Source organism: Sinocyclocheilus anshuiensis, unplaced genomic scaffold (assembly GCF_001515605.1).
Source record: "Sinocyclocheilus anshuiensis isolate Anshui unplaced genomic scaffold, SAMN03320099.WGS_v1.1 scaffold665, whole genome shotgun sequence".
Taxonomy (NCBI): domain Eukaryota; kingdom Metazoa; phylum Chordata; class Actinopteri; order Cypriniformes; family Cyprinidae; genus Sinocyclocheilus; species Sinocyclocheilus anshuiensis.
Window position 1 is genome coordinate 771,613 of NW_015537961.1, and position 16,184 is coordinate 787,796.

General features: G+C 33.7%; 1 protein-coding gene across 1 annotated transcript in view; it reads right to left on the reverse strand.

Annotated features, from left to right (window-relative positions):
* Positions 1 to 15,787, reverse strand: part of LOC107667070 (uncharacterized) — a 55,187-nt gene extending 39,400 nt beyond the window's left edge. Inside the window, exons 1-7 of the mRNA XM_016458669.1 lie at positions 15,310 to 15,787; positions 13,657 to 13,722; positions 9,179 to 9,331; positions 2,936 to 3,082; positions 2,252 to 2,443; positions 551 to 634; positions 50 to 168 (exon numbers count right to left, since the gene is read on the reverse strand). Of these exons, the coding sequence (XP_016314155.1) occupies positions 50 to 168; positions 551 to 634; positions 2,252 to 2,443; positions 2,936 to 3,082; positions 9,179 to 9,331; positions 13,657 to 13,722; positions 15,310 to 15,774 (1,226 nt within the window). The 5' untranslated portion in view covers positions 15,775 to 15,787. The remainder of the gene's footprint in view (positions 1 to 49; positions 169 to 550; positions 635 to 2,251; positions 2,444 to 2,935; positions 3,083 to 9,178; positions 9,332 to 13,656; positions 13,723 to 15,309) is intronic.
* Between the last annotated feature and the right edge of the window lie 397 nt (positions 15,788 to 16,184).

A 16,184-nucleotide genomic window follows, 5' to 3' on the forward strand; every position in this document is an offset into this window, starting at 1 on the left:
TATTCAAATGATTATTAAATTGCTAATTATTATTATTACGTGCACTAACATTTTGTTGATATGTTTCCTGCGGGTTGAGATGGTCTTTCCTTCAGTCTTTCCCTGTTTTTCCAGTCTGAGGGCCATATGATTGATCTCCTCATGAAGATTATGATATAGCTGCTCATCCTGAAAGAAAGTCAGACACACAAGGTTTCCTGAGCTCTAATGATCTTACATTTAACCAAGCCACATTTCTTCCAGGTGCTTGGATCGCATTTTTGGCTAATATCCCCAACCCTAAAAGTACAATTGGCTGTTTCAATTGGCTTTAGGGATGCTAGTGAAGCAGTGACACCTGTGAGAAAGTACAATGAATGACGGCCTATATGTGCAATGACGGCCTGCATTGCAAACCAGAAGCACTTGCTAACATACAGGTAAACAATGGTACTAAATTGGACGATAAAACAGATACTCTCAAAAAAGCCAATTGTTTTCCAGTAGCGATAATTGAGGCCTGCTGAGAATTTAGCAGCAATTTCAGTGTTTGCTGTCTAGAATCACCCACCTGTTTCAAATCCAGTATCTTCCTGGTAAGCTGCATCTTGTCAGTGTTTTCCCCAAGGATGTTGGCCAGCGATTGTTCCTGCTCCTGCTGACACATATAAAAGCTTTACAGCCCTGAACTGTTGTAGTCCAGCGATTGTTTTCTTTGAATACAGCTACTGTTGTTCTAAATTAGCCTGGCTACCATGGTGAGATGTAAAACAGACTTGATAACTAACACCTCGGCTTCTTGGATGCAGATGCAAAAGCAGGCCGAAGATTAACGAGTGAAGGAAAACAGTAAGAAAGAATAATATGACCAAAATCCCACAAGGAAACAAATATTTCAATGTGAAAATGTACATGGGTCATTCTATGTTGTGTTGCAAACCAAACATTTTATAAATTGTTTTTCAAAACATACTGTAAATACTAAAATAAATGTCACAAATTCATTCAAAAATTCATATAAAATATCATATATACACACACACACACACACACACACATATATCCACATATAAGGGTTTTATATATATATTTATACACACACACACACACACACACACACACACACATAAGCACTAACAACATTCAACATCACACCTTCAATTTCCAGCTTCAGACTCATCAACCTATCTGACACTCTCTTTACCTCCAGAACATTCTTCACAAACTCCTCCTTCAGGATTACTCCTACTCCATTTCTCTTCCTGTCCACACCATGATAAAACAGTTTAAACCCTGCTCCAATGCTTCTAGCCTTGCTCCCTTTCCACCTGGTCTCCTGGACACACAGAATGTCGACTTTCCTCCTCTGCATCATATCTAATGATGACAATTAAAGTTTGTTAAATCTGTGTATAATTCAGAAACAAATTCTGATATCTTTGGTGTTATGTTCAACTAAAAGTGATATTTACCATGAAAAATATTAAATATTATAAAGTAATTTTTTATCAGTTATTTGTATTTATCATGTATTTTTATCATTTACACGATCAGTAAGCTCTGAAACTTGTGGTAGAATAATAATAAAATATTGATAAATGTAGAATTACATTTAACCCAATTTTTATTTTACACACTCACTCATTAATAGTTAGCAGGTAAATCTCATGAAACCTGTCAAAAACATGTCTAGGCCATATTGAAAAAATTTATATAATTTATTTAAATACTGTATTTTACTGACAAAAACAAACACACATACACATCATGGCTGTTGTACTGCCTTAAAATAAGACTAATTAAAACATTTTTTTTATTGTAATTGCAAATTTGAATGAACAAATTGTACAATTGTAATAAATTGTATTACAAAATGTTTTTACTATATTACATTAATTAGAATCATTTAAAAAAATAAAATAAATGACAAAAAAAGCTCAAAAGTGAAGCATCTGGATGCATTAAAGTATGTACAATAAATACATAAAAATGAAGAGGTCACAATGCAAAAAAAAAAAAAAATCGTAATGTGCCTAAAAATATCCTTATTTTTCTTACATTTCTCTTTAAAATATGAATTGTTATTTATTTCTTTTGTCTGCGGATTGAAAAGTGACCATGACAGGTTTCGTGAGGTTCATCCTAACACAGAATCACCAACATGTCACCATGTTCTCTAGATAACCCTCTAAGATACATTAACATTATCGATTTAGGACAAAACCCAAAACTATAGCTAATTACTATAACTAGGTTTAGTGGTGTGTTTAACCTTCGCTTTGATCCACGCCTCCAGACGGTCCACCTTCTTATTAAACTCCTGGAGAGCCTTAGCCCCGCCCATCACCTTGATTTGATTGGCTGCCGTCTGTTTGAGCGCGTTCCATTGGTCGCGGATCTGAGCCAGATGTTTCTTCACCAGGTCAGACGTCGGGTTAAGCTTGCACATTAATTGCTCTCCCATCTGCACAAACATTCAGCAGCGTTACATGAGCTACAAAAGACCTACGGTCCACTAAAACAACAGCTTAATCACATCAGCACGCTTGAAATCCAGCCAAGTCCTCGTTCTCTGACTAACAGGAGATCCAGTTTTGCAACCCACCAGGGACGTGTGTCAGCAGAGGTTAATTATTTGCAATGTCCTATTTCAAGGGAAAAGGACAAATTTAGCATCTGTGCTAGGAATAAAAAAAGAATGGAACGACGTTTGGACGTCTCACAAAAAGCTTTCTGAGGCTCTGCAGGTCTGGTCAAAGCTGAGCTGTTAAAACTGTGTCTTGACAAGTCGACATTAAAAAGAAATTATGATTGTTACCATAACAATTTGTAAATGTTTTGCCGTTTATTCCCAAAAGGGAGAACTTCTTTTGTTGATTTTGGCCAAGGAACCTGTTGAAACCTGACGATGATTCATCAATCTTTTACTCTCCTGATGAAGATGGTTTGTCCTAACCTGGTTGAGTTGAATGATGGTGTTCTCAAAGTCCTTCAAATCTCTCTGGAGGGTTTGACAAACTTCCTCCCAGTCGGTCAGAGGACATCTGTGGACGTTACTGGCGTCCCTCAGGTCCCGCAGCTTCGCTCTGATCCACGTCTCAGCCTGCGGGACGCGAACATATACCGCTTACTTCAAAATCTAGATCTTTACCTTCCTAGAAATGATTCAAAAATGATTTTCTTATTTAGTATTTTTGTAAACGCACTTGAGAGGCAAAATGTTAAGACTTAAGATATTAAGTCTCGTTTTCTGAAAAATGTATCAAAATTAAGTGAGTTTATGCTTTAAACAAGAAACTCACTGAATGTTGATACATTTTTCAGAAAACAAGTTATTTTCTTTTTCAAGTAAATGTATTTTGATTTAAGAATTTATAGATATTTCTAATGGCAAGACAAAACAAGACAAAAATACATATATATATATATATATTTTATTTATTTTTTTTTTTTTTGCAGTGTGACCAAAATGTTTAGCAGCAAAATGGTTTACAACATTAATCATATGAAAAGTTGATTAAGCATCAAATCAGCATATTGACTGAAGACTGGAGTAATGATGCTGAAAATTCAGCTTTGCATCACAGAAATAAATTACATCTTAAAATATATTAAAATAGAAAACAGCTATATCAAATTGTAATAATTTCACAATATTAGTGTTTTTACTGTTTTTTATCAAATAAAGGCAGCCTTGGTGAACAAAAGATACATCAAAAACATTAAAAAAATCTTACCAACCCCAAATTTTTGAACGCTAGTGCATATACATTTTATATTTTATTTTTGTACAAATTCTAATAGAATAGAATAGAATAGAATAATACACTGCAAAAAAAATTTTTTTTTTTTTTTTAGCATTTTTTTATTGTTTTCTATCACAACTATCTAAACATCCTTGAATCAAGACACATTTACTTGAGAAGCAAAATGACTTAAGATATGAAGTGTTGTGTTTGTTGTTTTGATAGTTTTTCTTAAAACAAGTAAAAACATCTGCCAAAGGGGTAAGAAAAATAATCTTAATTCAAATGTAAAACTAGATTATTTTTCTTATAATGGGTTAAGAATGTTTAGATATTTGTAATGGAAAACAAGACAAAATTACTAAGTAAGAAAATCATTTTTTGCAACGTATAATATAATATAATATAATGTAATGTAATGTAATGCAATGTAATAATTTTTTGCAACGTATAATATAATATAATATAATATAATGTAATGTAATGTAATAATTTTTTGCAACGTATAATATAATATAATATAATATAATGTAATGTAATGTAATAATTTTTTGCAACGTATAATATAATATAATATAATATAATGTAATGTAATGTAATAATTTTTTGCAACGTATAATATAATATAATATAATATAATATAATATCCTTAACTAAAAGAGTAAATATCAATAAATGTAATAAATACTATATAATAAAATGCAACAAAATAGAATAAAATAATTAATTGTTTCAGGACAAAGATTTGAAGTCGGTGGAAGAGAATTTTACTACCTCTAAAGAAACCTGGTCAAAACAAATGGCAATTCTATGCAAAACGACCAATTTCTAAACTATTCAGGTTGGATCACATCACACGGGATGTTAGTTTCATCCTTTCTGGTTTTTTTCTTTGGATTTTATTGTTAATGCTTGAAACATGAACACATGTCGAGACACTTAAGGCCCATTTTATGCTCGCTTAGCTTTCTGAGAGCGCTCTGGAAACACAATATTAAGCAAATAGATTTTAAAAGCAGCACATGTGCGAAGTTACAGTCGCTGTCTATTATTTCACGCCGAGGAAAGTGAAGTTCCTCTGTGACTCCTTGTTTTTGAAGAAAATAGTGATCACTTATGTCTCGACTTACAGAAACATCATCGGGAGATTGCTCACCGTTTCTCAGATGAAGGTTTCTTTTGGCTGGAGCTCACAGTGTGTTGCATAAGGCTTTTGAAAGCACAATTTCTGGCCATGTTTGCACTGCGTGAATAGAAACCAGCTGGCCGAGTCCAGATAGGTCCTGGACATGTTTATTTGGTATGAACACAATATATGACCACTGGCAGTCTTCAAAAAGCCCACCCACATCAGCACAAACCAAAGGATTGTTAAATGAAGCTGTCATTTCTGCAAGACTAAACGCAAAGCCAATAAAACCAACATATCGGGCTAAATATAAGGAGACAGCTTAGGATAATTATTAGTGCTGCTGGCTACAGAAACCATCACTATTGCTATTGGGCATATTAAAATATTAAACTTCGCCTCATAATTCGTCCCAGACAGACAGACATGATTAATTTCTGTGGAGACCATCTGTTATTATTTTTACTTGACAATTGTTTATATATAAAAATATAAAATCAAGTTAATTAATGTGCACTGTAAATGATTTCATCCTCCTTCAGCTTAAAAACATTTTAAAGTATAATCAAATTGGCTGTACAAGTCATTTCAACTCATTTTAAAAAATCTCGTATAATGCCGTGCTAGTTTAGTATTAGAGATACTATTGTGGTTTTTATTTATATTTTGAATCAGTTTCTATTTTTATGTTTTCCATTTTAATTGTAATTTTATTTAAAGTTTTAGTAATTTTGTCATTTTTAATAGCTTTTTTTAATGTCTATATCGTTTTCATTCATTTTTATTTCCCTTTTAGTTATTTTAGTACATCAAGTTAAACTAATGGAAAATATTTCTAATCAGTTTTTATTTTTATATTTTTTTGTTTTCATATTTTGCCTTTTAATTTCCATTTTATTTTAATCTTAGTTTTAGTAATTTTGCTGCATGTTTTGTCATTTTTAATATTTTTTTTTACTTTTTATTAATTTTTACTTCCGTTTTAGCTATATTTGTATATCAAGTTAAACTGATGTCAAATATTTTTCAAATCAGTTTTTATTTTTATATTTTTAGTTTTAATTCTAGTTAAAGTTTTAGTTATTTTGTTGTGTGTTCGTCATTTTAATAGTTTTTCCTTCTTTTTTTTTTTTAAATGTTGAAAATACATATTCTGCCATGACTTATTGATCATATCATTTTTATTGTGGTCTCAGAGGTTCAGTATCAAGCCAAAACTTTCTCACATCAAAAACACGCAGGAGATACACATCACATGTGGACAAGAAAAACAAACCCGCCACGATGCTTGGCAAGATCTCACAGTGCAGATAAAAAATAATATGATATCACTTCTAATAAAAGATCAGCCATTATTTTTAATGGCTTCCCACAGGCTCAAAGATATTTCAATATTCGCGGCCTGTGTAAACAACTCTATCGTCTCATTTCTACCCCACCGTGACGAGAAACCCATGACTTCATACTTTGTTTCTTCCACTTCCCTTTAAAACAATAGTCTGTTTAAAAAAAAACATTCTGTAAATCATACAGAATGTTTTGGTGAAATGATATGGCAATAGATGCCATCAGCAGACCTCCGGCTGAGGTCATGCAGGTTTTCAAACTTCCTTCTTTGAGGAAATTAGCAAAAGGAGAACCTGTACAGTGAAACTGATATCTAACAGGTTATTCAGTTAGGAAATGTTTGATTTAAAGTGAAAACTCTTCCTCATACCTGTGGTTAGTATGTGCCTTGTTGATGAGACACCAGCATTCAAAAGTTTGGGGTCAGTAAGATTTTTTAATGTTTTTGAAAGAAGTCTCTTCTGCTCATCAAGGCTGCATTTATTTCATAAACTCTACAGTAAAAACTGTAAAAAAATTGTGAAACATTATTACAATATAAAATTACTGTTTCTATTTGAATATATTTTAAAATGTAATTTATTCCTGTGATCAAAGCTGAATTTTCAGCATCATTTTTCCAGTCTTCAGTGCCACATGATCTTCAGAAATCATTCTAATATGCCGATTTGCTGCTCAAGAAACATTTCTGATTTTTATTAATGATCAAACCATTTTTACATGATTTTTTGATGTATAGAAAGTTCAAAAGAACAGCATTTATTTGTAACATTATAAATGTCTTTACTGTCAACTTTTGTTCAATTTAATGCATCTTGCCGAATGAATGTATTAAAAAAATTCTAAAAAGTTCTAAACGGTATTGTACTGTATATTTAAGGAAAGACGTAAGCCATATCTAGAGACCAGAATATCATAACATGATGGGGTTCTACCATAACAACCACCTAGCAACACCCTAGCAACAAGAGAACACCTCACGACTCCATAGCAACACCCTGGCAACTGCAGAACACAGTAGCACTGTGCAACTTTTAAACAGGCAAACACATTTCCTTAAAAAAAAAAACAACAACATCTAGTTTCTTTTAATTATAGAAATTATAGAATTAACCCATTTTTATGTGAATCCCTAAAGGGTTTTATAGGGCAATCCTAAACAGCGCTGGAGGATGTGTTGACTTTTTAATTTTCCTTTCTTAAACACAGGCCAATTTCCACATCCTTGACTCTATAATGCTACGCTAACACAGATTCATCAGTGCTATCAGTCAACCGAATCGCCCATAAGAGATGGAGGTTTTGCCCAACACGAATATTCATCCAAAGGTCATTTCCTAAACAAATGGCAGCGCTTCCACAGCCTATTAACATTAATGACGTGCTACGAGTCCTGCCGCTCGTCTGTCATCTAAAACACTGTGCTGCCCACTTCACTTCAGCTCAGTAAATCTCACAGGTTACACGGGCTGCTGACAGTCGGACCGGAGAGCAGCAGCTGCGTCCTGAAGCAAATACCCCCGAAAAATGTCCTTGTATGTCAGAGCGAGCATGGAGATGTGATAACGCGAGCGCTCGAGCGGCTCGGTTTAGTCTCAGAAAGCCAGAGGCGTGAATAGATAGGGCCAAACAATGATCTCATCCCAAAATAATTGCTCCTCTTGTGGCTGTTCCCTTCCCTCCCACTCCCCTGTGCTGCCCGCTCTCCAACTTCAGACAAAAAGAGCGAAAGAAAAGAAACAGAGGGGCTTGAACGGGGTCAGAAGGGCCAGGACGCACTGTTTCCACCTTTATCTCCAATGCATTTTTTTTTTCTCTGTAAACTCCAAGTGTAATTTTCCACATTAGTGATGCAACCATTCAACCGATTCAGTTTAGCTGGAAAAAATCGAAAGTGACCAAACACAGGTCCACCTATCCAAGAGACACCAAGACAATGTCGTTCTAGCGATGCTAGAAATATTAAAACAAAGACTACATTTCAGCTGAGAAGTTGAAGCAAAAATGAATGAATGAACATGTACAGGATCGATTTCACCCCAAATCAAGAAGAATTAATTAGAAATGTTGCATAAAGAAAATGAAGTAAGCTCCCCACCCCCCTTTTTTTCATTTTCCCTCCAATTTTGATTTCTATAAAATGCTAAAAAAAGTAATATATTATTTAAATTGTATTTTTATATTATATAAAATACATATTTTATATTATAAAGTGTTTTTATATTATTAAAAACTATATTTCAATTGTTAGTATAATTTGCACTACTTAATTACAAATTTATGCTGATTTAAAATAATGATTGCAGTATTTGTTATTGTTAAAATAAATTGTCAGAATGTAAAAATATGAATGGGCTTAAAAAAATGTCTTTATGCAAAAATACAATATTTCATATAATTTCCATTCTATTTTCATATCCGTAAAATGCTACAAAAATTATATATCATCTAAATTGTATTTTATTTATATAAAATACAAATTTTATATTATACAAAAGTATTTATTATATAAAAAGTTCCATTTAAATTCTATTTAATATGTTAACTCATGTTAGTATAAGTTGCAGGAAAGCATATTGTGTGTTTTTTTTTGTATAAAATATTCTGCCAAATGCATAGAATGCAAATTAATAACACATAAAATGCTATAATAATAATATATATATATATATATATATATACACACACATACATATGCTCTAAATAAATAAATAGAATATTTGTATTTATTTATTTATTAATTCATGTCTCAAATCCAATAAGCAAAATGTGTGACACTGAGCATGTTGTTGGCATATTGATTTTTTCTTGTTTTTTCTTGAAATGCCTTGCATGCCTTTAATGTAATAAAATCATCTGCCAAATGCATAAAATCCAAATGAATAACAGAAAATGAATTGTTTCGTTTTTTATTCGGTGAACTATTCTTTCAAAGCAATCTGTCTTGATTTTCATCGACAGAGTATAGTGATCATACCTGAGTGATCTCCTTATTGAAGATGGTGTTTTGATGGGTAAAACTCTGGTCACTTTGCACCAATGAGACTTTTGAAGCCAGGCACATGTCTTTGTGCTCGCAGGAGGGACTGTCCACCACGTCCTTTCTCGCTTGGGTTTTGAGTATCTGGGTCTGTGTGGAAAGAAGTATGAAATTATCACTTATTCATGGGGAAAACTGGTAATATATACAAGCTAAAACAATGTGCTGGTGGGCCTGAGAAGCTTGCGTGATGTCATTGTGAGTTTATATTGAGGGTAAGACGCTTACAGAATGGAAGAGCTGCGAAACAAGTCCGGGCAAGAAACAAGGTCATTTCAGATCACTGGAACACAGGACCACAAAACCACAAACTAAATTCCCACAGTGATTATGTCATTGATGACTATGAGTGAGGAAGAGCAGCTCATCGGCATCATTCATTCAACCACAACAACACATTGTATAAGAAAGGAATGAGAAAACACACTGGTAAACTGAAGTACTACTTGTTAACGTGTCTATCAGAATATCATATGTCTGTAATCAGGTCAGAAATTTACACAGGCTTGTGGGGAAAAAGAATGCCATTAAATGAAGACAAATGCCCCATAAATTCAAGATAAGGGAGCAAAAACGCCCCTGCTAGACGCTAGTGGCGGTGTGTAAAACTGTCCAAAACAGAAAACAATATGGTTTACAAAACAGAAAGCCATTGCAAGCTCGTGTCAGACAGTCTTATATGACCAAAAGCCACAGTCAGCACAACCGGTGGCGATAATGGCGGTGAGGACACATTTAAAGCGCTCAAAAAATTTGACAAACTGAATAAAGTCAGGAAACATCTGTGCCGATGTTGGGAAAGGGCGGCCCATTACATCAACACATCATCACAATCATAAATAAAAGATGAGATCACATGTTTGTGTTGCAGAGACATTACACTGCAAAAAAAATCATCATCTGTTTCTTTGTCTTGTTTTCCATTATTAAACATTCTTTTACATGAGATGTTAATGCAACCATTCGACCATTTGTTTATCCTTATTATAATAATAACTATATATATAAGGGTTATATAAAAAATTAAACCATAAAAAATGTTACTTAAAGAATTCAATTCAAGTTTATTTGTATAGCGCATTTCATGATACAAATCGTTGCAATGCAGCTGTACAATATATGTTTCTACAATATATTTAGTAGTAGCTTATCAGTGGTGACTGATAAACATTAACTGAAATAAAAAAAACTTAAAGCAATATTTCTCATTTTCATTTAGTATCTTGATGTCCTAAAATAAATAAAACTACAGCTGAAATAAAAATGAATAATACCTATACAGACACGATAAAATTATAATAAAAATGACAAAAACACACAACAAAGTTAAAAATAAATAAATAAAAACAGAAAATTCAAATATAAAGAAACTGAAAACACAAAAATGTAAAAAATTAAAAATAGTATCGCAATGATACAAAATAACACATATATAAAGAATAAGAGTATATTATATTGTATTCGTTATATTCATATATAATTATAAATAAATTTAAACATTTAAAAAAATAAGTTTTTATTGATATAGTATATTTTCTGTATATATTTTTGCATTTTTGAAAGTATAAAATAAAAATAAATGTTATTAAATTATAAAATAGCTATTGAACTTAAAGTTTTTTATTTATATAATTTATTCAATATTTTTTTAATTAATGTTTAAAAAAGGCCATAAATATGCAAAATTTGTGACATTGAGCATGTTGCTGCCATATTGATTTTTTCTTGTTTTAAGCAAAAAAAAAAAAAAAAACATAACATTTCTATAAACTTTACAGAAAACAAGATTAAATATCTTTTTATCCTGATTCAAAAAGTACTTAGATATTTGTACTAGAAAACAAGTCAAGAATACTAAGTAAGAAAATCATGTTTTGCAGTGCAAACGGGCTGTGAATGATGTTTCATGTTGACGTTAAAATCCAGAAATGGGATAATAATGAAATTAAAAATCATAGATAGTAAGTACAGGTACAGCTAGACAACCAAAGCTTGACTAAACTATAATAAACTAAGGCAATCAGATAAAAACAAGCTCATAAAATCTTAAAAGTCCAAAATATTCTTCACAACCCCATTAAGCAATCTAAAAAAGCATGAATTCAGATAGAACAGACAGTCTGAGCATAAAAAAAAAAAAAAAAAGGTTTATACACTCCACATTTATAAGAAAACCCAATTTGCCAATGTTTGAAGGAAAATGCACCTATTTGAACAAACAATGTTTTCAAAGAAATGTTGCTTCTTAAGTCGTTTTATCCACGATTAGATATTTTTACTGGAAAAAAAGGCAAAAACACTGATAAAGAAAATGATTTTTGCCGTGTGTAAATCTAAAGGAGGTGCTCCATCATTTGGATTGGTGTGTCCTGTCCATGTCCAGTGATTCCGAGTGTCATCCCCATCCTGTACGACCTCATGTTTTCCACAAGGCAGCATTGAGGAAAGATTCCCGATCCGCTCGGCGCCCGATCGCAGATGACTCTAGGCTTGGCCCGCAGGCACTCAGGATGCAACCGGTTTGTTTTGAGTGCTGATTTGCCTTAATGTTGCGAGTAAACATTTATTTCGCAGGCATCGTGCCTCGCAAACAACAGCGCTGTGCGCAGGTGGCCCCAACCGCAGCCACCGTCTCATCAAAGGGCGGTCCGCTTTTTAAGGGCCTCGACTCACATTACCCCAAAACGGCTGTAAAAGTTTCACCGCTGCTTTTTCCTCTGCTAAACCCAACTGAACACTTAAAATAATAAGTCTTTTAGGCTTGGCCTGCTGCGCCACTGACATCACTTCCTAAATTCCAAGAGCCCATTATCTTATATACATCTGGCTATGGCTGAACACAAACCACTCAAGAGGGAATTCACGGTCAACACTAAATTCTGCTTCACACAGTTCTGAGGTCAGTCGTGTGCTCGAGACATTTTTACAGCAGTCGAGGAACAAGAAGTACAAGATCTGCAAACCCATACACCGACAGAGAGATGATGCAGTTATAATACCACTGGCTTACTGCGCAAAAGTCTGCATAGAGCGCAACAGTCGTGCCCTGGAAGTGAAAAACATATTCATTTTGTCTGTAGAGAAATAGATTTTTAACAATAGCATATAAATGTTTGAGCTCTGAGATTGTTTAATACACAAATACCTAGTTATGCACCGCAATGCACATAATTCACAAATGAGAGAAGTCGCTGTTACCATGGAAACAGAAAAAACTCACTCCCATGATGCACTGCGAACCAGGGTTATTATAGTTGACTGAAACCATAAGAAGTTGATTACTTGAAATAAAATAAACATTAACTGAAATAAAATTATATATGAACTAAAAACTAAAATAAAAATTAATTTAAAATTATAGACATATTTTAAAGGTGCTGTATGTAGGATTGACACCGAGTGGTTGAACTAGGTATTGCAGTTCAAATTCAAAATATTGGAGAGGGTTTTTTTTACCCGGCCCCTCCTCCTCAGACTTGACGCACACGCAGGTTGCCAGATTGACGACACCAACAGGAACAAGCGCACTTGACGAAGAAATGAAATTAAATACGCTGTGTTTTTCGCCAACTGGCAACCTGGGTGCCGAAATACAATTGGCTAAACTGGCAGTGGGCGGGTTTCACAAACCAAAACAGAGACTGACATTCCGGCCTGGAACGCACATTTTCAAAGAAGAATAACTGACCGTAGCATTGTTTTTCAGATAAACAAGTATGTTAACTTAGAATGTTTCTTAAATATCTGCAAACATATTATGGTATTTTTATGCTTTAGTACAGTCAAAAACTTACATACAGCACCTTTAAAAAAAACAACTAATAAAGATGACAAAAACACACAACAAAATTAATAAAAACTACAATTAAAAAGAAAATGGAACACACACACAAAAAAAAAAAGTAAAAAACCTATAATAGCACCTCAGTTATTCTAAAATAACACTGGTTCAAATGATAAAATCAAATTAATTTTTGTACATATTAGAATATTTTCAAACATTTTTTTTATTATAATAAAATAAAGTAAATAGTTGTATTATAATAATAATAATTTACCCATAAAATAATTTCACTTTTCCAAATTTCTGACTTCAAATGAGAATTTTTGATGTTGCAATTCATCTCAGAGCTGGTTTGTTTGGTTCATGGCTTTAAAATTAAGTTTTTTTTTTTTAAATACCTAAGATAAAAATTAATAGGAAATAGGCCACTAAAAAGCTTATTACATATTTATATATTATAGTATATTTTATTTCTTGTTTTTCATTGCTTTGGATAAAAGTGTCCGCTAAATGCATAAATGTAAAATCAAAGACTAACTGCGAATCTGAATCATGAAAACATCATATCTTGTGCTGTCAGTCATTTCAGAATATTGTTATAAAGGTTAATCTAGTAAATCTGTGGAGTTACCTGTGGAGGAGTGAATTTCTCTCGGTCACCACCGCACTGCTTTTCACCATCTTTACACAGCAACACCTAAACAATGACATAAACACTGAGCTGTCATGATTCATATCCATTATCTGCGATGGACAATATTGTGTTTTGTTTTTCAAGACTGAAACCGATTATCTGTACTTTTAACACACTAACATACAATAAAAACATAACATGCATAAAGTATATTTTTATTTAATTTATGCATTAATTTAATAATAATAATAATTTTATTAATCATATATTTATATATTAATACACATTTTTGCATTTTTTATTATATTAATATATTAAGAACAAGACTAATACTAAGAAATCCTGAAACTTTTCACTCAAACTGATCTGATCATATGATTTGTAATGAAATAAAAATGAGAAAAATAGAAGCATCTTGACTAGTGGTATCAGACTTTTGGAGCCCACTGTATACCCAGAAGCTTTTCTCCTGCTGACCCATTGACATGAAACAAAACCCGAGTGAACACACACTGAATCCTGAAGGTGGATTTGAACAGAATGGAGCCTTTCAGCTGAAGCTGACATCATTTGAACTTGCGCAGTGATTCCAGGAAGAGCAGCGTTACATAATAAACACATCATCTGAACCACACAGATCCTGAGCACACGACCGCACTCATCTCCTGCCTTTTCCAGCTTGTGTAAGACGCGCCTATCAGCTCATGTGGACTCGGATGAACTAATATTAAAGCTTAGAGAGTGATGACTTCATGGGCCTGGATGAGATCGGCTTCAATAGTATATTTGTTTCTCGCCGTTTCCATGGCATCTCGTTACGTTTTGATTACGGAAGCTTTTGCTAAACAACAGCAAAAACAAGATTCCTCAAAACCAGGGCATGCCATTTTATTTCGGTAACACAATGTTATTGGCCTGAGTAGTTTATGTGAGCATGTTTAACTCCATATATCAATGTTTAAAAGTTTACTGCACTTGCATGACATTTTACAGGCTTTTTTACATTTACTGTAATGTTTTAAAATGTCAAATTTCAATCTTCTGTGGCATACATTTATAAACAGTATAGATGCATAAACATTTATTTTTTTCTTCTAATCACATATCAATTTAAATATCTATATTCAGATTTTTGTTTGTGCCTTTTTTTGTCTTAATATTAAATTAAACCTAATAATAAGCACAGTAAAAATATCAAAAACATTATTTTCATTCATACATTGTTCATTCATTTATTATGTCTATAAAAGCACTTATTTATGAAGCATTTTATGCTCATTTAATCATTAATAATAATAATAATAATAGGTATAACAAGAACAACCTTTCAGGTTTTCAGGATAGCAACAGTTCATTTTTTTTACTTACAAATTACGTAATAAAAAAAGTTCTAGGGATTTAAGTTTAATAACCTTAATACTCTTTGTATGCCTGCATTAAAAAGCAATGATGACATCACATAAAACAACAAAAACGAAAAACTTTTTTCCTTCAACCTTCTAATATAGTTCTGATTATTATCATTTGATGAATAAATATGAATATAAATGTGAATTTTTTTTTCATTTGCATATTTTCATTTACTTTCATTCCGATTCTTTTTTGTGAAGTTCAAATTTTTACCAATTAATTAAAATAAGTGTGTCTTACCTTAAACTGTGAGCTGGGTTTATTCTCACAGCTGACACCCACTATTTTAGGCAGCTGTGTGTTGGAGGTTGTGATGTTGTTATTGTTATTAATATTCTCAGAATTTGCTCTTATTTTCTTCAGCTCCATCCCTGGAGTCAGTCTGTCTTTTGCAGCCTCCATTCGGCTGGAGATGGTGATCTTACGGATGGATCTGGACGCAGCGTTCGGTGGGGAGACTGTGTTTCGGTTCAGGTGGTCGTCGGACATCTCTTCGCGTCGATGCTTCGCCGCGGGTCTGCAGTGTCTGTCGCGGCCGAGATAAAGAGACACCTGTTCGTTCAGGTGCCTCATTGTGCAGTTATCCGAAAACGTCCGGTCTGGAAGAAAGCCATCGGGAAAGTCTGAGCACTTTGGCACGGCTGGCGCCGAGAGTTTGGTCCCGATGGTGAACGGCTGGATTTTCCTCACGATGCTCTCCGACATGGTTCGTTCAGCACTTCTATATCACAAATAAAAAGTCCAAACTGTACTCGTTCCTCCTGAATTTAGTTGTCCACCTTCTTGTGCATGTTGAGAATGCACAGGACGCAGCCCAGGATGGCCTCCTTGGACTCCTGGGAACTGATCCGCTCCCAGACGTGGCGCAGCACGGTGCCGAGGTGCCCAGCAGCCGCCGTCAGGCTTCTGCGAAGGAGCTGCGCGGCAGAGGCTGCTAATCGGCTACTGAGGAGACTGACAACCAGAGAGCGCAGCAAGAGGAAAATGGCTGGCATGCTGCCGGAGAGAGAGAGAGAGAGGGAAGGAGGAGGAGGGGAAGCTTTCCTGAATGAGGGATGAAGTCACCGGCCCAGAGTTTCTGTCAGAGCATGTGCAAAGCACAGGCAGGGGGAGAG